A 24779-nucleotide genomic window follows, 5' to 3' on the forward strand; every position below is an offset into this window, starting at 1 on the left:
CATATCCTCAGTGGACGTCATTCAACACCTCCTTAAATAAGACTGTATTAAAATATCTATATTGATCTTAGTTTTATTATCCACCCCACCCTGCAGGTGCTCTCTTGGAGCTGATAATAACGATAAACCCACATAATGAGAAAATGAAATAAAGTATATAAACCAAATATGGTATAAAGCTTGAATAACTGTAAGTTGGCACTCTAGTTAATTAGTATTAGATTAACACCACCAAAAACTCCTGTAATATTTGGGAAGGTACATATTGATGGGAATTGATGGGAGTAAATGCTTTCTGGTAAGTAGATACCAGTCCAACGTCATTGCAGGATGACCTGGCCTTGAGTATAAAAATGCTCAATGTTTCAAAAAATATACACAAACAAATTTAACATTAAAGCAGTCTTACCAAGTCTACTACTTTCTGGAATTTCAAAGTTATAAATTACTTCTGTGAAAACAGGATGGTTGTCATTTTCATCCTCCACTTTGATGGGCAGTGGAAGAGGTAAATCTGCTGAATACCCATCTGCAGTTGATGCATAGGCAATCAACTACAAAACAGGGAAAAAAAAAACAAGATCAATAGTCCATTTATATCAGATTCTAGCAAAGTGAGAATAAGGTGCTCTACTACCTTCTCTGCAAAGCTTTTCAAAAATAAGTCACTTCAAAGATTTTTATTCAATGCTTTTTAAATTATCAAAGTGTCAAATGGAGAAACACTACAGCAAAGAGCATCCAGTATTTGGCAGAAATGGCCACACTTCAAGCAAAACCTGTATCAGAGGACAGAGAAGTCAGGCATGACTCTCCATTATTTTGAGGAATTAAATGTGAATAGAGCCACAGATTATAGTCCTTTTTTTGTCCATAGTCAGAAAGTTACATTGGGTAGAACAATTAAACCCACTGCAATGAGAAAAATCCCTACTCCATAATCTAAATAAAGCAAGGATTCTCAATCTTGTCACTTTCAAGCCCTATTACTGTTTTATCTCATAGACCACATATTTGCAATAGCTTTTCTAACAAAATAAACTTACTAATTTCTCATTGCTAGTTAATCAAAGGCACTGTAAGTTCAAATAGAATGTATTACTATTCAGCATGTGATTACAACATTGAGTTGAACATTTTCTAACCAAAAGCAAAGAATGCCACATGGGAAACACCAATCACATTTCCTCACCCAGCATCTCTTCTCTCTAGGAATGGAATCCCTCTTTCCAATGGGGAATCATTCTCTATGAACCACAGGGATGGCACGTGACACCCTAGCATTTACCACATTACACTGAAAATTGGTTACGTCATTCCCCATTGACCGTAAGCTCGTCCACATCAGAATGCTAGCTTATTAACCCTTATTTTACTTGAGTTTGATCTCCCACTTTTTTAGTTCTCAGACATGATCTGAGAACCATACATGTGGAAGAAATATGAAAAAGGTAGTTTGACCAGCAGAGAAAGGGTATCCTTCCAATGGGTTGTGGACATGTCCTAGAGACAGGAAAATGTACTAGTGACCAGAAAGAGAGAAAGTATCTCACAAGCGAAATTAAGTTCCTGGAAAATTCCTGGAATTTACATTCATATAAAACTAAACCTCTTTGCTTCATTTCAGGCTTACCTAATTGAAGTTGAGATAAAGATCCAATCGAGTATTTCAAAATAGTGCACATTCTACTTTCCTTTGATTTTAAGATACCCTCTAAGAATAGAATGCAAGGAGACAGGAAAGAGTAGATAGAGAGACTGTAGGAAGAAATATCGTGTAATAATTTAAAGTCATGTATATCAATAAAACTCCTACATCAAAAACATCATATTCTTCACGATCCACAGGTCGGGTACAAAACAGATTTCCAGTGTTTTTTTCTATGAAAAACAAATTTAGTGGTTCTTGGTCAACTCCACGCCCACTTATTGAGTAAAAGATGGTATAGTTCTGTGCTGCATCAGATTGAACCTAAAAGGAAAACAAAACATATTAATAACATTTTTAAATATAATTCAGTTAAAAATGCTGCTGATGTGTTCATATCACTATATATAGTGTTAAAGAGAAGATTTCCATAGAAAGGATAGCAAAGAGTGATAATACCCATTGTTGGCAAAGGTGAAGCAAACAGGCTCTCAGGTCCATACAGGTGAGGGGAATGCAGATTGGAATGTACCTCATGGAGGGAAACTGACAAAGTAAAAAGAATGAGCTATGAGAATAAACAGGGAAAACTTCCGGGCAGAGGAAACAGGAATGCAAAGGAACCAGGCTGTGGTTGTGCCTGGAGTGTTCACAGAACAGCAAGGAGGCCACTACGGTTGGAGCAGAAAGAGCCAGGAGGAAAGAAAAAAGAGATGAAGAAGTGATGGTAATGGGGTCCACATCATGTAGGTAATTCCAAAGCTTTTCCCTGGAGTCAGAAGGAGAACTCCTGCAGAATTTGAACCAGAATAACATCATCTAACGTTTTAAATTACTGTTTAATTTAAAAATATTTAATCGACACAGATCGTATGTATTCAGGGTGTACAACATGATGATTTGATATGTATATACATTGTGTAGTCATTATCACAATCAAATTAGCACAACAATCACCACATGCTGTGCATTAGATTCCTAGAACTTGTTCATCTTATACTTTTTGATCAATATCTCTCCATTTCCCCCACTCCCAGGCACTGGCAACCAACGCTGCTTGACTTTTTTAGATTCCACATAGAAGTGAGATCTCACAGCATTTGTCTTTTTGTGTCTGGCTCACTGCACTTACCATAATGTCCTCCAAATTCATCTATGTTGTAAATGGTGGGATTTCTTTCTTTTTTATGGCTGAATAGTATGAAATGAATACATACACATAGACACACACACACACATATAACAATTTCTTCATGCATTCATCCATCAATGAACACTTAGGCAGTTTCCATATCTTCTTGACTACTGTGAATAATGCTGCAATGAACATGGAAGTGCAGATATCTCTTCAAGCTACTGATTTAACTTCCTTCAGATATATACTTAGAAGTGGAATTGCTGGATCTTATGATAGTTCTATTTTAAATTTTTTGAGAAACCTCCACACTGTTTTCCATAATGCCTGTACCAATTTACACTTCTACCAATAGTGTACCAGGCTTTCCTTTTCTCCATATCCTCACCAATACTTGTATTGCTTGTCTTTTTTGACAATAGCCATCCTAACAGGTATAGAGTGATATCACATTGTGGCTTTAATTTGTATTTAGTGATATTGAACACCTTTTCATGTACCTGTTGGCCATTTGTATGTCTTCTTTGGAGAAATGTCTATCCAGGTCCTTGGCCCATTTTTTAGTCAAATTATTTGTTCTTCTGCAATTGATTTGTGTGAGTTCCTTATATAAACTTAGATATTAACCCCTTATCAGATATATGGTTTGCAAGTATTTTTTTACATTTTGTAGGTTTCCTAAAGGGTATTTTTTATATTTTAAAAGGACAAGAGCCTTTAGCCCTTTACCTTTATAGTTCTCAAGAATTGTAGTTCTACATTCTAATTCAAATTTAACATTAAAGCATTTTTACTTATTTTTTTACCCTTGAATCTTTTCTCTTACCACTGAAAATCATGGTTCCTTATAGTATTTATTAACTACTTTTTTATACTATTCTATTATGTATTTTTAAATAATGTTCAAAATAATACCAATATTACTATGAATAGAATACTGAATGAAATTTAATATTTCCTAACAGCTTGGTTTCTCCTGAGCATATATACCACTAGTAATGTATAGTCAAAATATTATGTTCTGAAGTCACTTGAAATGAGTTTTTTCCCCTCTTTGGCTTTATCACCAATTTAATACACAGAATGTTTGTTTGTTTTCAATCCCTACAGGGATTGCTTTGCTTCTTTATGATTTACTTTTCCTTCTTTGAATGTGTAAAACTTATTTATGTTTTCAAAGTCAAAACTTTGTAACAAGAGAAGTCTCATTTCATCTCTGTCTCCTACAGATTATTCTCTCCCTCTGCCATTGGTAGCTATTTTTTAAAAATTTGTTATTGATTTATCCTTTAGTTTTTTTTTTCACATTTCAGCCAATCTATATATTTTTTCATATTGTCCTTTTTCACAAAAAGTAGCATTCTATATACACTGTTGTGTAGCTCACTTTGTCACTTAAAAATATGCATGAAAATGACTCTTCGCTAGTTCATAAAGCTTTCCCATTCCTTGTACACTTGAATAGTATTCCATGGCAACATGCCATGATTTATGCAATCCCTCACTGATGGACATTGGGTTGCTTCCAATTTTTGCTTCCAATTATAATGCCTCAATGCGTAATCTTATGTACAAGTCATTTTCTATTTTTGCCAGTGCATCTACGGGATATATTTCTAGAGGTGGAAGTGCTGGGTGAAGGTAAACGAGAGTGTGATTCTTCTAGATACTGCCAAACCCTTCATAGAGATATCACTTTAGAGTCCCACCACTTATATGCTCCTCTAAGAGTTAAATAGCCTTTTCAAAGCTAATTGGAAGCTTCTCAGTCAATTACTGCATACATTTTTATGGGGAAAATGAGTTTTCCTCATAAAAGAAAAGAATACAGAATAGAGAGAAATACTTCCCCCTTAATGAGACTGGACTGGAAAACACCTGTCTGCCCACAGGGGTGCTCTGAGGAAGTCCCAGAAAAGCTGCTCATTTGTGGGAACAGACGTTTAAAGTCTGAAAGACTTTGTGTGAGACTTTCTGCTTTTTCTTTATTAAAGCCCATGAGTAAATCTGTGGATATCCTATTTCAGAAGGGGCTGAGTCCAGCCTCTGCTCAGACAGGAAGGCTATCACGGGTACTGAAGACTGTGGGGTATGAGGTGAGAGTAATATTAAAAAAACAAAAAGGAAAATACTTGCTGCTTTGTTAAAAATAGAATCGGGTGGATGGGTGAGGAAAGAAGCAGAGAAACCACTTAGAAATTCACTGCAAAAATCCAGGAGAAAGATGATAGCTTACTAGACTAACATGGTAGCGGTAAGAGTGGTGAGAAGTGATTAGATTCTGGATATAACTCAAAGGTACAGCCAACAGGATTTGCCAATGGGTTGATATATAATGTAAAGATAAAAGTCAAGGGTGACATATATCAGAGGGTGATAGAATCCCCAAATATCTATTCTGTTCATCTTCTTTAGAATTTATAGCTGAGCACAAGGTTGCCCAGAGAATGGCATTTCTCAGCCTCCCTTGCAATTAGGTACAGCCACATGAAAAGGTCAGGTCAGTGGGATGTAAGATCCAGACTGTGCTCTAGTAGGTGAAGGAGCGTGTTCTCCCTTTGGTCATAGTGATGAGCCATCTTGAACATGTAGGGATGGCCAAATTAAAAAATAAGAAGCATGGGTCCCTGGTGTTTTCTCAGATTAGAACCTCTATACCAGGTCACACATTACATACCAGGAATAAACCTCTGTCTTGCTTAAGCCACTATTACTTGAGATCTCAGTGAAATGCAGCTGTACCATATCTCATAATAACACAGGAATTAAAAGTTTAACTGTGCGAAGAATAGATAAATATGGTAAATTGGGGTTCAACATCTATATCATTTTCTTTTATCATGTCCACTCATAGTGTAGATGATAGAAATATTCAAACAAAAACAAACTAAAAACTCTACATTTTCCAGAAACTCTTGAAACCAGAGTTCTGTATTTAAATATGGACAGTCAGATGTGCTTGCACAAAATTTGAAAGCCGTAAGTGAGGCAGATGTCTGGTTTTTGCTAAGCAGCAGTTTAGATAGTTTAGTTTTCTTTTTTCTTTTTCCTTTTTTTTCTGCAGCAGAAAAAATTCTAGTAGTGATTCGCCCACTTTGTAGCTGTTGAGAGACTGAGTGTGGGTCAATCCTCTTGCTGACATGGAGTGGAGCAGTTCAGAGTTGTTTTGGAGCTGTAAGAGGAGCAGCTTCCTCATAGTGGTGATTTCCTGACGGTGGTAGTGGCACTTTGGTTCTACAATTAGTGCTCCAATGCCCCAACAACTAGAAGGATTGAACTGCCATTAACTGAGATGAGAGTATGTTTTTAGGAGAAAAACCAAGCATTTGATTTGTATGTGTTTGAAACATCTATTAAACTATCGGGTGGAAATATCAATAGGCAGTTTAGCCTAGAAAAATGAAGTCTCAAGTATCCAGTGTTTAAATAGTACTTAGAGCCATGAGATTGGATGAGATCCCCTGAAGAGTGAATATAAATAAAAAAGGGACAAGGTTCATGGACTGATCCCTGGAGCTCTCTCAAGTTTAGAGACATGGGGGGTGGAGGGGGATGGGGAAGAACCAGAAAAACATACTAAGGAGTGGCCAATGAGGTTCACAGAAAAATAGGTGAATGGTGTCCTAGAAGCCAAGTGAAGAAAGTATTTCAAGGTAGAAGGAAACATCAACTATCTCAAATGTACATATGTCAAGGACATGAGGACTGAGAGGCAGTGACTGATTTAGCAATGCAAAGGCTAAAATTAGCTATGATTAGCATAACTTTGGTAATCAAAAATCAATTCTTAATATGCCTCATCAGTGTTTAAGGTACAATACTCTTGAAGAAGAAACAAGGGTCTAGCACTGAATAGAGTAAAAAATAAGTGTGAAAGACTCTGGCAGGAGAGTTAAAAACGTAAGTAGAAAGCAGGTCACACCATTGGTATTAAACAGCAATCACAGTAATAGAAATACATGAGGAAAAAGGCAAGTACAAGGCCATAGCCTTACTTCAGTAATTGTTTCAGTTGTGTGTGTCCCATGTAGATCTTAATGAAAAGCAGACCTGATCATGTCATTAGCCTGTTTAAAACCTTCTCCTTGTTTTTAGGATAAAGTTAAACATCACAGCAGAAGCAGATAGTTCATAATAGTTTGACTCCTTCCTGCCTCTCTTGCCTCACCTCCCTGTTCCAACCCCATCATGTCTAGAAAAGCCAAGCTCCCCATAGCTCCTCTAAAGAGCCATGCCTGCTCTCACTTCTGTACTTCCCTCTTCTTCCACAATTATTCACCTGCACAAAACTTTCTTATCCTTCAGGACTCAACTCAAATGTCTCCTCCTCTAAGGCTTTTCTTGTTTATTACCACATTATCTCAGGGCTTGTGTTCAGTCCACATGTTACCAGATCACCCCAAAGACATCTCTATCACAGCAATTGCCACTAAGTATAGTAATCACTAGCTTACTTCAGTCTCCTTCACTAGGCCAATAAACCACATGAGAGCAAAGGCCATGACTAAATTTATTTCTGTCTTTACTAACTACAGCAGAGCCTTTCACAGGATACAGTAGGTTCTCAATAACTATACATTAAATGAATGAATAAACAAAGAAAGATCGCTCGATGGCCTTAGAGTCTCATGTTATTAGCTTTTTGGTGATTTTCTTTGTCTCATTTCACTCTCTTTTATTACACTTCATGAACATCTTCAATCAGATCTGTTTATTTTTTAAATGTTTAAAGAGCTATTAAGCCTGAACAAAACAGACTCCGAATTAAAGCACTCCCAATCAGAAGGAATTTGCACCTACTTGTTGAAGAAATAAAGGAAAAGGGCCCAAAGAATTCTCTTGCATTGAACAAGGAATAGGCGCCCATCTCCTCTTGGCACGCCTGAGGACAGTTTCTTTAGTATGTCTTTTCTTCAATACCTGAATTTAGAGAAAGAATAAACAGATGAACAAAAGCATCACTGTTGATTATGTTATAAAGTGGTAGACAGACCACAAACCTAATGCCTCTTTGGAGGGTCAGTCTCAGAAATTTCCATGCTGAAGGTAAACTAGTTAATAAAGTCTTTTTTGCATTAGAAGGGAAAAATGAATGTATCCAGATTTTAACAGTTTCATAAACTAGAGAATTTCCTTTTGTGTATCCTTCTAACACTGACCATACTCACAGGTTAAGAAAATCATCTCTATACTCTTAGTTCTTCTTTCTGTATCCCAAATAGAGGCAGAGGACACAACCTCTTTATAACGATCTCTAGAAGACACTTACCTGCTCTTTCTGTTAAAATGCCATTCTTTCAAGTGAACCAGAGAAAGAAACTATATGTCCTTGACTGCTTTACTGCTCTATCTGCACTGTCCATCATGGCAGCCACTCGCCACCACTAGCCATGCAATTCTTTAAATTGAAATTAACTAGAATTAAATAAAATAACAAGTTCTATCCTTCAGTTGCTGCATGCCAACTGCTCAGTAGCCATTAATACTGAGCTGTCATATCAGACAGTGCAGACTACAGAGCATTTCTTTGTTGCAAAAAATTTTATTACACATTTTAGTGATGTCCATCTCATTTCATAATGTAGCAAGGAAGACATTTTATTTCATGAGAATTAATCAGTGAATAATTTTATCAAACATTTAATAAAGTGCTATGCAGTCATTTACATTAGCTTTATCATTAACACAATTAACGAAGATTAGGTGTAAGCCAGCCTAAACCTTTCATCATTTTGTGATATTTCATAATGGTATTCCTCTTGATAATGTGTGTGTTGTGTGTGTGTGTGTGTGTGTGTGTGTGTGTACACACTTTTGCATGCTATTGCACAGCATGGTAAATATAATTAAGAGTATTGTACCTTTCCAAATTCACAACAGAGTGAATTTCAAATGTTCTCACCACAAAAAAATGTTGAGTATTTGAGGGGATGAATACGTTCATTAGTTTGATTGAATTATGCCACATTGTGTTCATAAATCATAACATCACTGAAATAAATGTACACAATTATAAATTGTTAATTTACAACTTTAAAAATTCTGAATATTGTAACAGAGGTGTGACCAAACTGATACTGGTGCACAAAAGCCATTAGTTAATTAATTTGGAGGTGAAAGAAGCCCTCACAGAGGAGGTATTACTCAGATTTAATAAGGTAAAAACAAAGCTAGTGTTTCCCTAGTGTTAAGAAAGGGAGCAAAAAAGAAAGAGAGGGAGAGAGGGGAATAGATGAAAGAAGGGAAAGGAGGGGAAGGAAAAGTAAAAGAAAAGAAAAAAAAAGAAAAAGGAAAAAGACCCTATTTTTCCTTTGGTCTTCTTTGTTACCTTTAATGAGAATATTTTAATTAAAAGAAAAACATGACTAAAAATATTCAATGTACTTGCCTACCTTCCTCTGATGTTTCAGGAGCACAGTAATCTCTTTCTGTATCTGTTTCTTTGTGTCAGAAAGCAATATGGTGAATGACATTTTCTCATCAGACAGCACAACAGCTCTAACTGTGTACACCGACCCATCATCTAGAACTCTGAAGTCAGAATCACTTGAATGGATGAGGTCTGCAGACCTGAGGCACTCTTTCAAATTAACTGCAGTAAAAATTCCAAGTTGTAAGGTAGAGATGCATGCAAAAAACCAACAAAAAAAAAGGTGTTAAAAGAATTTATACAATCTTCTTTAAAATCATAAAGTGAAATGAAATAACCCAATCACTTTACATTTACAAAATATCTTAACCAGTCTTTTTGCATTATTAAAAAAATGATCATTCCCTTTCAGTTAAAAAATAATAATTTCTGATTGTATATTTATTTTAAATAAGATGTTTTAAATGTTGATATGCTTCTAACAGTCTTATGGAAATGATCTTCCAATTAGAAAGGTGTGTACATTACAATCATGACAAAGCTTAGCTACACGCCCCACACACACCTGAATAAACAAGTAGAAAAGTTTCCTTAACAATACAGTCTGAGTCTTTTAAGACACACCTATCTTCAGCCAAAAGTTATGTACATGAATCCTAAGAGCATGGAGTGTACGTGTTATGCAAACAGTCAAGTAAGGAAAATCTGTCTCTGAATTCTTCCCATTGGCACTTTCCTGTACATTTTTCCTCCCTGGAGGCCCACAGTTCTCTATGTGTTCCCAAATTTCCAGAGTCCCCTACTGAAACTCTACATGGGGTCTTCCCTCCTTGGGAACTTCACCCTGTAGTAAAAGGTAATAAAATACAAGAATCAAAAATGTACCTGTCTTCCCCGAATTCTTCAACTATCTGCCTTAACAGAAACCAAACTGAAAAATTAATAATCATTTAAGTAATAACCTCTCAAAGGATTCATATGCTACCCGTGTACAGCATTTTCACTTTAATCCAAATCTGTCACAGGTGGAAACATTTAGCCAAAAAGATGTGAATATCTTTAGGGACAATGACACATTTCTGTCCTCTTCACATTTTTAGCAGAATAAATTTCTTGCCTATTCCCCTGGAGAAACACCCCTCACCTCTCTTTACATCCTGATTCTCTTAGCTCCTTATCTACATTTCTCTAATGCTTAGAGTCATAGAGTAATGAAAGTGCTGTGTTTTATATGTCATAATTTATGTAATTTTAAAACTGTTAAAACATAAATGACTACAAAACCATGCATTAGGTCATTTGCACTAGAATCAACTACAGAATTCAATGCAGTCCTAAAGAGCAGAAACTGTATGTAAAATGATCTCGAACTGTGACTACTTATACGTAGATTCACACTTACTCCAAAAGGCAAAGATGGGATGTCATGTTCTTTCCAGCCTAGGTAAACTAAGTTTTTATTTTTAAAAGACTTGTGAAATTTCTCACCTCTGCCAACCATTTTGTCTGCTTCCAGTTTAGATGGTACATTAAATATCACCTTTCTGCAGGCTTCCCCATCAAAACTGAAGACCTAGATTTAAAAAGTTCACATAAATAAGTATAAAATAAACAAAAAACACACGATCATCTCAATACATGCAGAATAAGCAATTAACCAAATCTAAAACCCATTTACAATAAAAACCCTCGAGAAACTAGGAATACAAGGGGACTTTCTCAGTATGATAAAGGGCATCTATGAAAAATGTGCAACTAACTCCACACTTAATGGAGAAAGGCTGAATGCTCTCCTCTAACATCAGGATCAAGACTATGATGTCTGCTCTCACCACTTTGTGTGGAACTCACAAAGCTCCAACACTGTCCTGGAGCTTCTATCCAGGGAAATTACACAAGAAAGCAAAATTAAAGGCATCCAGATTGGGAAGGAAGAAGTAAAATTGTCTCTATTCACAGATGACATGATCTTTTATATAGAAACTCCTAAGGAATCCACTGAAAAACTATCAAGAGTAAAGAAGATATAACAACCACAATTACTTGAAGTTGATACGACAAGCAAACAGAAAGGACATTGTTGCGGGGGGGGGGGGAAGAAGGGAGGGAGGTTTTGGTGATGGGGAGCAATAATCAGCCACAATGTATATCGACAAAATAAAATTTAAAAAAAAAAAAAAACTATCAAGAGTAATAAATGAGCTCAGCAAGGCTATAAGATACAAGATCAACATACAAAAATCAACTACATCCTGTACACTAGCAATGAAAATTCTGAAAACAAAATTAAGCAGACAATCCCATTCACAATAGTATCAAGAAGAAAAAATATCTGGGAATAATGTGAAGTTGAACACCCAATTCACATCGTACATAAAAATTAATTCAAATGGACCACAGACCTAAATGTAAGAACTAAAACTATTTAAAGGAAAACTTAAGAGTAAATTTTCATGATCCTGGGTTAGACAATGATTTCCTACATATACCACCAAAAATACAATGATAAAGAAAAATTAATAAACAGGATTTAATCAAAATTAAAAACTTTTGCTATCCGGAAGATAACATAAAAAAAGTAAAAATACAAGAGATAGAATGGAAGAAAATATTTTCATATCATATAACAATAAGAGACTTGAATCAAAAAAAATCTTACAACTCAATAGAACAAAGACAAATAACACAAAAATGGGCAAAGATTTAAATAAATATTGCCATGGATTGAATTGTGTCTCCCAAAGTCATGTATTAGAAACTTAATCCCCACTGTGACAATGATAAGAAGGTGGGAAATCCTATTATGGTAATTGAAAGGTGGGGCCTTCAAGAGGTGATTAGATCATGAGGACTATGCCCTAGTGAGTGGATTAATCCATTAATGGTTTAATGGTGAAAATGGGTGTGGTTCTGACAGCTTAATAAGGAAAGCAAGGGAGGAAGTTAGTCTCTCTCTAGCTCAATCCATTCACCATGTGTCACCCTGTGTCACAGTAGAGCTGCCACCACCGAGGACCTCATCAGATGTGCCCCCTGGACTGTGGACTTCCCAGCCTCCAAAACTGTAAGAAATAAATACTGTTCTTTATCAATTACACAGTTTCAGATATTCTGTTTAATAAGCAACAGAAATGGACTAATACAGACATTATCCGTAACAGATATGCTAATGGCCAATAATCAGATGAAAATATGTCCAACATTGTTAGGCATTAGGGAAATGCAAATCTAAACCACAATGAGATACCCACTCAGAGAGCTAAAATAAAAAGGACAAAAAATAACAAGTGAAAAAAATGGAACTCTTGGAAAACAGTTTGGCAGATTCTCAAAAAGTTAAATGTAAACTTAACTTACGATCCAGCAATTTCACTCTACCTAAAAGAATTAAAAACCTATGTCCACACAAAAACTTGTACATGAATATTCATAGTACATAGCATTATTCACAATAGCCAAAAAGTGGAAGCAACCCACATGTCCATCAACTGGTGAATGGATCAACAAATTGTAGTATATACATACAATGGAAAGTCATTCAGCTCTAAAAAAGAAACAAAGTACTGATACATACTACAACATATATAAACCTAAAAAACATTATGATCAGTGAAAGAAACCAGACACAAAAGACACATATTGTAGGATTTTATTTATGTGACATGTCCCAAACAGGCAAATATATAGGACAGAGTAGATTCATGGTTGCCTAGGACTGAGGGTAGGAATAGGGAATGGTTGCAAATGGGAAAGAGACTTCTTTTGAAGGTGATGAAAACCTTCTAAAATTAGACTGTGGCGATAATTGTACCTTCTGTAAATTTGCTAAATTTCATTGAATTGTACACTTAACAGGGGTGAATTTTATGGAATGCAAATTATATCTCAATAAAGGTGTTTAAAACAAAAGAGGACACATTGTCATTAATAGAAAAACAATTCTTTCCACATTTACCTCTACAGACTGGCAGTGAGAGGCTCTTTCAAATTTACAAATTCATTCACATAAGTAATTTCAGCAAAATAAAATGGAATAATAACCACAATGAAGTATTTCATTTCTGATATAATCAAAAATAAAACACATTTCTACAAAAAGTTAAAAGATTTTAATTCATGGTAATGTAATTGTAAGTATATGTATATATAAATATATACATAATAAGAATTCTTCTAATATGTGCTGTACAGGTTACTGCTCTTCTCAAAGATGTACCTTACCCTTGCTTGAATTAGTTAAGGTAAAAGAAAACACTTCAAAAATGGGACAAATAGGGTCAACATGTTACAGTGTTGTTTAATTTAAATATAATTAGCCAAAAAGTCATTTTCAGGAAATCATAATCAGATTTCTAACTGAGAAAATAAAGTAAACTGTTTTCCCTTCAAAAAATTTTGACTAGATTATACAGGCTCAATTTAATATTGTCCTTAAGCATATAGTTGTCAGCTTGGGGTGAAAAATGGTTTACGTTAACAATGCACATATTGGTCCAAACCTATTTTAATTCCGTATTTGATATTTTTGAATTGTACTGGAATTCGAATATATTCCAATAATTCCAATATATGTCAATAATTCCATTGGAAGCCACGTCCAATATATTTTAATCACATCTCTTTTTAAAATATTTTTAGTTACTATGAAATATTTAAATCAAATAAAACATTGAGACTTTTAGAAAATTAACATTTTGCAATTTTTGCCTCATTTTTTAAACAAAATTTACAGATGTGGCTAGAGTCTTACGTTCTATTCCATCTCTATCTCTTCTCCAGAAAATAGTTTCTTCTGAAGCTGGAGTTTATACTTCTGTAGAGTTTTATACTTTTATTATACATGTATGTGCCCATAAAATATAGGCTGGTGTTGTGTAGTATGTATTTATATGCATTCCTTTGCAATTTGCTTTTTTTACTCAACAACATGTTTGAGATTTTTCCACGATTATACCACAGTTCATTTTGATCATTCCCCTCTTGATGGTCATTTAGGCTGTTTTCCATTTTTTCTATTACAGATGATAATGCAGTGAACAGCCTTGCAGGTACAAGATGTCGATACATATCTGCAATAAAAAAGTGCTGTGCCATATATGAACACCTTCAATTTCATTAGCTATTGACAAGTTCCTCTCCAAAGTACTAATATCGGTTTACATTAATGCCTTTGGTGTATAAATCTGTCCCTCAGATCCTCTCCTTCAATTAATTTTATGACTTTTTAAATTTCTGCTAATCTAATGACTGTGGTTTTAATTTTCACTTCATAATTTCTCATGAAATTGAGCATCTTTCCTTGTGTTCATTTGCCACAGATCTGTAAATTGTCTATTCTTTACCTCTAATCATTTCTCTGTGAAGTTTGTCCTTTTTTAATTTACCTTTTACTTGTAGGTTTATGTGGTTTGTTTTTTCACTCTTTTTGTGGAATCTTTTGGTAAACAGAGTGTTTCTATTTTAAAGTAGCCAACTTTATGAATCATTTCTGCCAACCTGCATTTTTGTGTATTATTCAAGAACTCCTCCTCTGTCCTGTCATAAACATATTATTCAATATTTTCTTTTAAAAATTGCTGTTATTTCTAACTTTTAAATATTTTACCCATCTAGAATGTGTTTGTGCGTGGTTCATCTTCACTATATAATCTTTTGCCATCCAGATAGCCAACTGATCCAGCACCATCATAATAATTCTTCCTTCCTTAACCAATAATGCCACATCTGTAACATGCATGGCTCTACAAATAGAGAATGTTTCTGGGCTCTCTGCCCTGCTTGATCTGCATTCATGTTTCTCTCTACATCAATACTGTATAGTTTTAATTAATGTAGCTTTATAATAAATCTTAGTGTTTCTTATAGTGAACCAATCCCTATCACCTTCCTTTAAAGTATGTTTTCTCTTTTTAGCCTTCAACTCTCACAAAATATTTATAATCAGCTGAAAAAGTTCCATAAAAAATTCTTTTCAGATTTTGATGAAATTCCGTTTTATTCATATATTAATTTAAGCAGAATTTGGCATTTAGGACTGTTGGGTCTTTTCATACATGTACATGACTCATTCTCCATTTATTTACAATTTTTTTTATTTTTGCCTTTGAATAAAACTTTATAATTTTTCTATAAAGATATTTCATATTTTTTGTCAAGTTCACTTTGGATACATCAATTATTTACTGCTATAGTGAATGGGATTCTTCTTAACTTATATTTTCTAATGGTCTGTTGACAGTATATATATAAATCATTTTTTCTTTTTTTTTTTTTTTTTTGCCCGGTAAGAGGATCGCAACCCTCTGAACGGTGTGGTCCATGTGGTCCGCACCACGCTCAGCCAGTGAGCGCACCGGCCATCCCTATATAGGATCCGAACCTGCGGCCTCGGCGCTCCCAGCGCCACACTCTCCCCCAAGTGAGCCACGGGGCCGGCCCTATATAAATCATTTTTAAATTGATTTTATATTCAGGAAATTTCCTGACCTCTATTAGTTCTAATAGTTTGTCAGTAGATAGTGCTGGATCTTCCATGTAGCTGGCAAAATGACAATTAGATTTCTTTCCTTTTAATACTAAACCTCTTTCATTATTGCTATTATATTTTTTATCTTATGTGCTTGTTAGGACCTACAGTGGAATGCTGAATAGAAACAGCTATAGTTTTCATTATGAATTTGTTTCTAACTTTAAGGAGAATGCTTTTACCATTTCACTATTAATTGTGAATCTTTTTCTTTGTTTTCTTTTTACATTATTTCATTTTTGTTAGGAATGCTTCATTATATTAAGTAAGTTTATCTTCTATATTTATATTACTAGTTTGCTAAGAATTCTTTAAAACAACAAATAAAATTTTCCCACTTGTTTTAGAATGATCTTAGAATTTTTCTCTATGAACATATTACTGTGTCAAAATGCAGTAATAGATTTTCTAACGTGAAACCATTGTTCCTTTCCTGAGATAAACCTTACATGGACATGATGATCTTTTAAATACATTATTGGTTTGGTTTGCTGCTATTTATTTCAGTATTTCACATATATGTCCATAAGTGAGATCAGGCTACTATTTTTCAACTTCATACAATCCTCATAAAATGAGTTAAGAAAAGTTCCATTCTTTTTTTTTTTTTTTCTGTTCTTTGAAACAATTTATATAAAATAGAGATTATCTGTTCCATATAACCTTGGAAGAATTCACCAGATAGTCTGGGCTTCAAGGACGTAAAAGAGTGTGTGTGTCTGGAGATATTTGGATTCTAATTCAATTTCTTCAGTGATTATGGATCTATTCAGATTTCGTATCCTTCCTCTAGTCATTGTTGGTAATTAGTATTTTGTAAGAAATTGCCCATTTTGTCTGTGTTTTCAAGTTAGTTGGAATAATTTAATAAAATGATAATCTTATTTTTTTTAACATCTGTTCTCTTCATAACTGTGACTCTTTTTTATTACTAATATTTTATCTGTGCCTTCTCTATTATTCACTAACTCAATCATAGCAGGGTTTGTCTATACTTTCAAAAAAGAGCTTTTGGTTTTGTTGATTCCCTCTATTGCTTGTTTCTTTTTCTTTTTTTTAATACTCTTCATAAAATATATTACAAATACAAAAGATTACATATAGCATAGATGTGTTTTAATAAATAATAAAGTGAACAGTAGGGTATTCACCTTTAAGGACAAGAAATAGAACATTATTAATATTTTTGAAGTCCCTATATATTGAAGTCCCTCTTTCCCATTGAATTTCCTTTCCTCCTTTAATTCTGAAAAGTCGTATAACCACTTTTGAATGATTTTTGTGTTAATCATCTATTTCCCTGCCTCTGCTTAATTTTATCCCTCCCATGTGTATGTATCTCTAAAGAAGACACAGTTTTATTTTGCCAACTTTTGGCTTTTAAATATATGCAGTTATATACTAATTATATGCAACTTGTTTTCTTCACTTAAAATTATGTGTGTGAAATTTATCCGTGCTGAGGATATAGCAGTAGTTTATTCATTTTCATTGCTGTATAGTGCATCATTGGAAAGAATGCCCAATGAATTCATTAACATAATTTTTGAAAGGGATAATATTCATATACAGATTTTAGTTATGTTACACTTCTTGAAACTATAAAATAATTTGATACAATATTTTTGTGGGATTGGATACATTACTGAAAATAAAATAAAGTGAAATATGTAAAGGCACTATTATATTAACAATGATAACTAATGTCCTTTAAAAATATTTTTTAAATAACTACTGTACAGAAGAGTGCTCACACTTAAAATTAAAATATAACAAATTAAGATTTTTAAAATGTTAATATAAAATTAAAATATAACAAATTAAGATTTTAAAAATGTTAACATAAAGTACTGCCTACTGAAGCCTGGGAAAAATTAATTGTTTCATTTACAGTGCTGTGCAAATTTTATTAATTGTATGATAGAAAGCTTATCAGACAAATAATTAAACCCCGACAGAAAAATCTAACGTCAAGGAGAGTAACACTTAAAGGCGTTATCTACAGCTGTTTCATTTTCATGCTGTTCGGTTTTACAGTGAATACACGAAGCAGGCTTTCTCAAATAACACTCTTCTTTACTAGAGGAAAAAGAAGTTAAAGAACAGAAATTGATGGAGTGTCTGAAATATAAAGGGGATCTTCTTGACTGAGCACAGTAATAATAGAATTTTAAGCTTTTAATCTCCTGATGAACACCTGCCTTCTGCAAAACAGAAGTACTACCTTTCAAATTCTTATCACCTTAAAAGTAAATTGCAAGATTTCTCTCTCTGTATTCTCAGTACTTAGACGATTCTAATATATGTTCTTTTACCCTAACTCATTGTAAGATGGGAACTGTAGTTAAATAGAAAGTATGATTAACCAAAGGTCACCACAGATACCATATATGGAATAGAACTGCCATGCGATTACAGTAGAACCAAAAAATGTGATGGGCTTACATTTATTTAGTTATTCAGAAGGTGCTTCGCCTTCTAGCTGTATCTCAAAATGAACATCACCAATCTCCTTTTAAAAAGATAGCTGATAATGCATCAGTCTAAGCATACACTGAAACTTTGACTTCCTTAAGTTTGTAGTTTTAAAATAAACTAGTTCTCACTTTATTTGCATTTACCTTTTTTTCACTAATGTAAAAGCCAGTAGAAATTATTGTACTCCCCTTTATTTAAAAAAGATAGATATGTCAAATGTTATCAAGAACTAAAAAAAAAAAAGTCTTTCTGGCAAGAAGTCACGTTATTTTCATTAATTAATACTATAAAATCTGAAAAGATAGAACGCTCATTTATAAACATAGGTTGCAAGTAGAGATTATATACTCCAAGGGGGAAAGTATAGTATTCCAAATGTTACAACTATTTTAGATCCTTTTGAAGAAGAGTCATTTTAACAAAATTACAGATTACTTGTGTCCAAGTACATAACATTTATAATATATAATAAATAACATAATATAATTCCTACGGTAGATTTGATAAGAACAACAGCATTAACACATATTTAAGAGGATCTCATTATTTGTAACAAGCAGACAACAATGATCTGATGCAAATTAGTTTTCACCAATAAGTTTTGTTGGTAAATTTCACTAACAATTTTTGTTACCGTATTAAGAAAAAACACTTTGAGAAACACTCAAAAACTTTCAGCAATAGTGAGATGGTCTGATGTGCTTCTTTTCAAATTTCCTCCTTTTTCTTCTTTTTTCTCTTTTCTTTGTGTGTGTGTGTGATTATTAGAAACTGTATTTGATAATAGTTTAGAGTGTGATTAAGGAAAAGAGTGGGAAAGAGATGCTGGAAAAGAAAAGTGCAAACTGGGAAGATTTCTCAACCTCTGGGGTAGCTCAGTGAGAAGGCTGACATGTTAAGTGTCTCAGATTTGTGTTAAAGACGTGCTTTGAGAAGCTCTCTTCTTAGAACAAGCAATCGTTTTTGAGAGATCCATTGAAGTCTCCATAAAATGAAAAGTGCTTCTAAAATCCTATGTCATTAATATTATACTGAAAGATTCAGAGTCGTAGGAGTCAAAAGGAAATACAGATATGAGATGGTCAATAGACCATCTTTATGCATCCGGACCGAAATGGAAAATGTAAACTGGCGATTGCAGATGAAAGAAATGATCATTCTGTGTAATTCTCCATTGTTCAAGGCTCCCAGATAAACCACTTAACCCAAAGTCTATTAAATTATTTTTTAGAATCGTCCCAGGCAAGTATGTCATTGACCAGAGCTGAAGCTTTGTCCATTTCGAGGTGCACGCACCTCCTGCCTCTCCACACCCCGACACGCCCCATCCCAGCTCCTTGTCTTCCACGCCCTCCCCTCGGGTGCAGACGGGAAATCCTGGGAACACAGCACCCTCAGTGTCTTCTCCCCCCTCCCTAATCACTTCGCAGGGACAACACAAAAACACCAAATTCATGCTTTTAAGCAGAAAAGCTAGAAACGCTTTCAAATGTATCTTAGAAGAACACATTTTGCGAACAGTAACTATTTGCAAAGAGTCATTTCATCAGCTCAGATACTGTTGGAACAGCTCCAGGGCAGATCGACGCACTTATGTGTACAATTCCTCGTCCATAAATATACCTTAGATCATAACTACTAATCCAGTCTTCATAACTCGCTGATTTAAAGAGAAGACACTGCTTGGACCCACTCGCCCCGCTGTGGGGCGGGGGCGCAGTGAGAGTCCGCGTAGCCAGAGTCCACCCACTCCCGAGGCAGCATCGTCCTCCCGCCCACCGGACCCCTTGCCCATCCTGGGGGATCCCGCGGATCCGCGACTCCTTTCCGCTCGTCCCAAGTGCAACCCAAGTCACTTCGGAAGCTTCGCGCCTAACCGCGCCGTCAGAGTTCCTCATTTTTAGCTCCAATTCTCCCGGGTTCTCGGAGAATTGTTCCTAACTTCCTCTCCATTCGGATCTCGCACTCAGCCGCAGGTCTCCGAGGCACAGGAGACTCCCTAAGCCGGGCCATGTACGACCCACCCCCTACCCCCCACCACCACGACCCCAACTCCAGCCCTTGCGCAGCCTTCCCACACTACCGTGCCCCAGGCACACCCTGCCCACGTCTGGGTGACTGGCGGGGGTGGACGGCTTGAATAATGTTTAGAGGAGATAAAGCCGAGAAACCCATTTCTCGAAGCCAACCCCACGCGGGACCCAGGGGCACAGCTCGGACAACTCCACTCACTAACGTCCCCATCCGAGGTTAACTTGGGAGCAGGAGGTGGGGAGAGTGGCCCTTGAACCCCCCTCATGTCTGTGTTTTGCTCGCTCAGGGATCTTAAATAACTGATTAACATCTTCCTCCGTCTCCACCCAAAGGCGACCCAAACACCCTCGCCAGCCCGGCCGGGAGCCAGCGGAGCAGCGCACAGCCCAACTCCAGCCCACCCGCGCCGGAGCGCAGCGAAGCCTGCGCCACTCCCACCTCAAACAATGGAACGCAGGGGCCCCAGACGACAATCTCAGTGCAAATCGCACCTCAAAGACTCATTTTCCCTCCGCATCCCTCCAAGCCGGAACTTGGGACTCGGACTTCCCCTGCGGGAGGATTGAGCAGAGCCACCGATGTCAGCTTTGGGCCCCCTTCGTGCTCTACGGCTCCCCCCTGCAGGAACCAAGGTGGAACCACCCCCTTCCCCTCCGGCTCCCTCAGTTGGGGGCTGGTGGCTCACCATGAGGGTCAGCAGCAGCTGCCTGCAGAGGGCTCCGCGCAGGGAGCTCTGAAGCCAGGCGGTGGCCATCGGGGCGCGGGGCCGCGGAAGCGGGGCGCGGGCGCAAGCGAGGACCCCGAGAAGGAGAGCCCGCGGAGGTGCACGAGACGCTTTCTTCACCGCTGCTTGTCTTCAAGTTGCTTTGGCCTCTCTCAGGCTTGCCTGCCCGGGAGCAGTTCTACCCTGAGACGGGATTGGGTCCAGGAGACGCCGAGCGGCCCCTCCTTGTTATTTCTCAAGTTTTATCACCGCTGCCGCCGCTGGGGAGCTGCCCGAGCCTGCCCCTCGGCTCCCCGGCGGCCTCCAGGGCGCTCGCTCGCTCCCGGGAAAGCGGTCCCAGGCCCACCCTCTGCCCGCTCTCCCACGCCCCTCGTCCGCCCTGCAGCGATGCCGCCCCGCCCGGCTCGCAGCGCCCAGATCGTCCCGGGGCGTCCCAGCCGCCGACGCTGCGCGGCGCTTTCCCACTGCAGAACCCAAATCCGCCTGCAGCGATCCCTGTCCCAACACGGGCCCTCCTGGGTGCCAGGAACACCCTTGTGATTGGATCAGCGGATCCTCCCTGCAACTTCTGAACAAATTCTGGGCAATGTCTTCAGGTTAAACCTAAATACATGTATTCTCTCTAAATTTCACTAACGTGATAAACGACGGAAGGAAAATGATCCCAAGTGGCATGAATTAAAACCAAATAAAAGAAATTCTGATCTGACCATTTTTACACACCCAAAATATGAGTGATGACTCTCAGAGCTTTATTCACTGCCGGTTGTGTGGCCTTAAATGAGCCTTCTAAGAAAGAATTTGTTCTTAGATGTAAGTTATTGATTTAGTCTCTACATGGCAGTTGTACTAAGATGAAATTTTTGAATTTGTAGTCAAAGGAAAACCTACCACAAAAAAAAAAAACCTACTCTAAAATGAGGCTTACAAATTTAGTATCATTCAACAAACATTTTTCAGGGTGCAAAGGCTACCGAGCATTGTGTAAGAGGCTGGAAGAAAGGAAATGCAGAAAATCCAATTTCTGCCCCCAAACAATTCAAAGTCTAGGAGGGAAGAAAGGTAGTCATCATAGCCAAGTATGTTAAACTTTTTAATAGACTTTTAGTTTATAACACTAGGAGTGTGTTCCTTTATTTCTCTCTCAACTGAATTTTATGTCCTCTAAGCCCCCATCAGCTGGATTCTGGAGGAAATGCCCCTCTGATATGTGTTACTCTCCTCAAAGTCCATTCAGTAGTTCAGAGGGCAGAACCTGCGGACAGTACAGATTAATCAGGAAAGGGTGTTAGAGCCTTCATTCATCCCACCCTGGTCAGCTTCAGCAGGCTCCTTGTCTAAGCCTGTGTTCCCTACAGTCTGGGGCTTCCCCAAACTCATGAGCTTTCAGGACTCAGGAACTCGAAGTTACAGTTCCATCTCTGAGGCACCCAAGGCATCCATCAGCTGGAAGTCTCCATATGAAAGAGCCCTCCAGTCTCAGAGGAATCTTTCTGAACTTCCCTCCTTGCCAGCGTTTTCACCTTCCATCTTCCAAACCTTTGCCCATGACCTCAGGGAAAGCTTCTTGAAGTCTCTTCCAGCTCCAGCCAGCCTTTAGAAGCATAAGGGGAATTGGTTTTTTTGAAACAGATGAGGAAAGGAGAAGCTAACACCAATCTCTCTCCTCCCCACTTCAAATCCACTGCTAGAGTGAACAGTTGAGTGAAGTGTTGAAGAATTAAAGTGAAGTGTTGGGGTGTTAAGAAATTTTAGAGCAGAGGATCTAACTCCACTGAAGAAGGCTTTGAAGAAACAAAGATTCTTTAGATAAGAACCGCGGAGAAAAGGGAAAAGGCAGGAGAATGTTCCAGAAACAGAACATAAGAAACTGGAGAGACTTGTGAGAACTTCCTCGATTAAGGAAGCAGAAGTTGGTTGCTTCTAAATGGCTGGATGAAAAAATTCCTGTGGCTGGAAATTAGGTTGGAAAGACAGGCTCATGACACACTATGCTGAGGAGTTGAATTTCGTCCTGAAAAAGAATGGATAACCATCCATTCAATGTGTAAAAAGGGTCACTACCTACTGTTACAGAATTGTCACTTTGGGTGAGTTTGCATATTATTAATGAACCTGTTTATGCCTTGATAATACTTAGGAAATAAAAATCTTCAAAGTATTTTTCTTCATTCTTAGTAGTCTTAGCTTTTCTATGATTTGAACTTTATCTTCAGATTAACTAGAGTCTGATCTGATTATGACTATCCATCCTCTAAGTGACTAAAACTATAAAATCACTATCCTCTGGTTGTTTCAGCTGTGCTGTGTAACAGAGGATACTGTTAAATCTCCTGACTTTATGACAATCCCTCTGAGCTTCTATTTTTAGCTTCTACAAAATAAAAGTTGTAATAATCTATTCCATAAATACTATAAGAAAGCATATTGGATATTGGGGATATTGTAAATGTGTATTGCAAAATTCTAGGTGCAATATGAAAATTGAATGTAGTATTAGTAACTATTTTGGAATTTCCTGTTTGTTATAGCAGGTACTTGTCTATCATAAGTATATTAGTCTAAGTCCTAATAAATAGCAATGTACTTTTATAATTTAGAGAAGAATCTTTACAGGCAGTAATAATTACAACAGAAATATGACTTGGAGATAAATTAAATTGCTTATATTTTTCCTAATTGTATTTTAATTTTAAATGTTTGTTGAAAATTTACTTCAAATATGAGCTTAAGTTTGGATATAGTTAGAACTGGATGCCTTGTATAATAAAATTAATTTTAAATCATCATGAGACATCTTGAAGTATAAAGAGCTTTTCTGAAATGTATTTATTTTTAATACCCTATCCTTCAAACTGCAAAGTTAGCCAGAGTCACTGTTTAAAGGGTATGAACCAAAATGGGAAAGCAGTTTATTATTTTCCCTTGTTATATACTTAGTTTGAAGGGTAAGAACAGCAATTATTATCGAAAATGGGAAGTGGTTTAAGATGAAAAGTACAAAACTTCAAGAATCTAGATGAATTGTTACATATTCAGCACAAAACAAATTTAAGATAATTAAGAATTCTTTGTTTATACCTAGGAGGAATCTCTGGCCATAGCAGCAGTGACTGATCTTAGGTGGTGGGGGCTGACCTGTGGCTCACTGAGCCAGGCTGTCTTGCACAGCTCAGAGCCAGTAGGTGCTGGTCTGCACACCAGCTCATCTTAGTGGTTCACATGAATGGTGACATGGCAAGTGTGGGTTTCCTCAAACGCTCCTACAAAATACTGCCAGGACAACTGTATGATGTTACAAACACATTTGCTAATAAGAAAAGAGGAAATTATGAAAATAAGCTAAAGTTATTAAACGATTGATTTGAATGGTCCTTCTTGTGACAGAAAATAGATTCTGCCATGGGATGTTAGCTCAGAAGCACTTCTGGAACATTATTTAGGATAAATAGTCACAGTGTGACTAGAGGCCCTCCACTGAGAACAGCCATGACTTTCTGATCATTTACAAAGACTGCTGGAGGCTTGGGGATAATAGAAAGTTAAATCGAGAGTAACCTATAAATATTGCATTGCTGTGCAGTACAAGATCCATCCCAGAATCCCTGTCTGCTTCCTCCTCTCCAGTCTTCACATGTAAAAATCCCGTTCCCCTGCTCTAATGCCACTGCCACAGAAATGCCACTCCTGGCAGCAAAGAGAACCTCTAGTCTAGACAAAAATGACCCCTGGCCTCCAAGGGAAGAGAAGTTTCCCAGTCCCCTGGTCTGTGGTGGGTCTCCTCATGTCTTCTCTTGTCATGCCAGGATTAATTTCTCCCCAGAATGATTGACAGTGGGACAATCCATTCCTTCAGGAGGAAAC

General features: G+C 36.8%; 1 protein-coding gene across 2 annotated transcripts in view; it reads right to left on the bottom strand.

Moving 5' to 3' along the window:
* Positions 1–21029, bottom strand: part of DSC3 (desmocollin 3) — a 47310-nt gene extending 26281 nt beyond the window's left edge. For both annotated transcript variants that reach the window (XM_063076969.1, XM_063076970.1), the window contains exons 1-6: positions 20877–21029; positions 10642–10726; positions 9176–9375; positions 7584–7703; positions 1817–1972; positions 410–554 (exon numbers count right to left, since the gene is read on the bottom strand). In XM_063076969.1, the coding sequence (XP_062933039.1) occupies positions 410–554; positions 1817–1972; positions 7584–7703; positions 9176–9375; positions 10642–10726; positions 20877–20945 (775 nt within the window). In that variant the 5' untranslated portion in view covers positions 20946–21029. The remainder of the gene's footprint in view (positions 1–409; positions 555–1816; positions 1973–7583; positions 7704–9175; positions 9376–10641; positions 10727–20876) is intronic.
* Positions 21030–24779: the final 3750 nt, after the last annotated feature.

The sequence above is a fragment of the Cynocephalus volans genome, chromosome 13 (genome assembly GCF_027409185.1).
Source record: "Cynocephalus volans isolate mCynVol1 chromosome 13, mCynVol1.pri, whole genome shotgun sequence".
Lineage (NCBI taxonomy): Eukaryota > Metazoa > Chordata > Mammalia > Dermoptera > Cynocephalidae > Cynocephalus > Cynocephalus volans.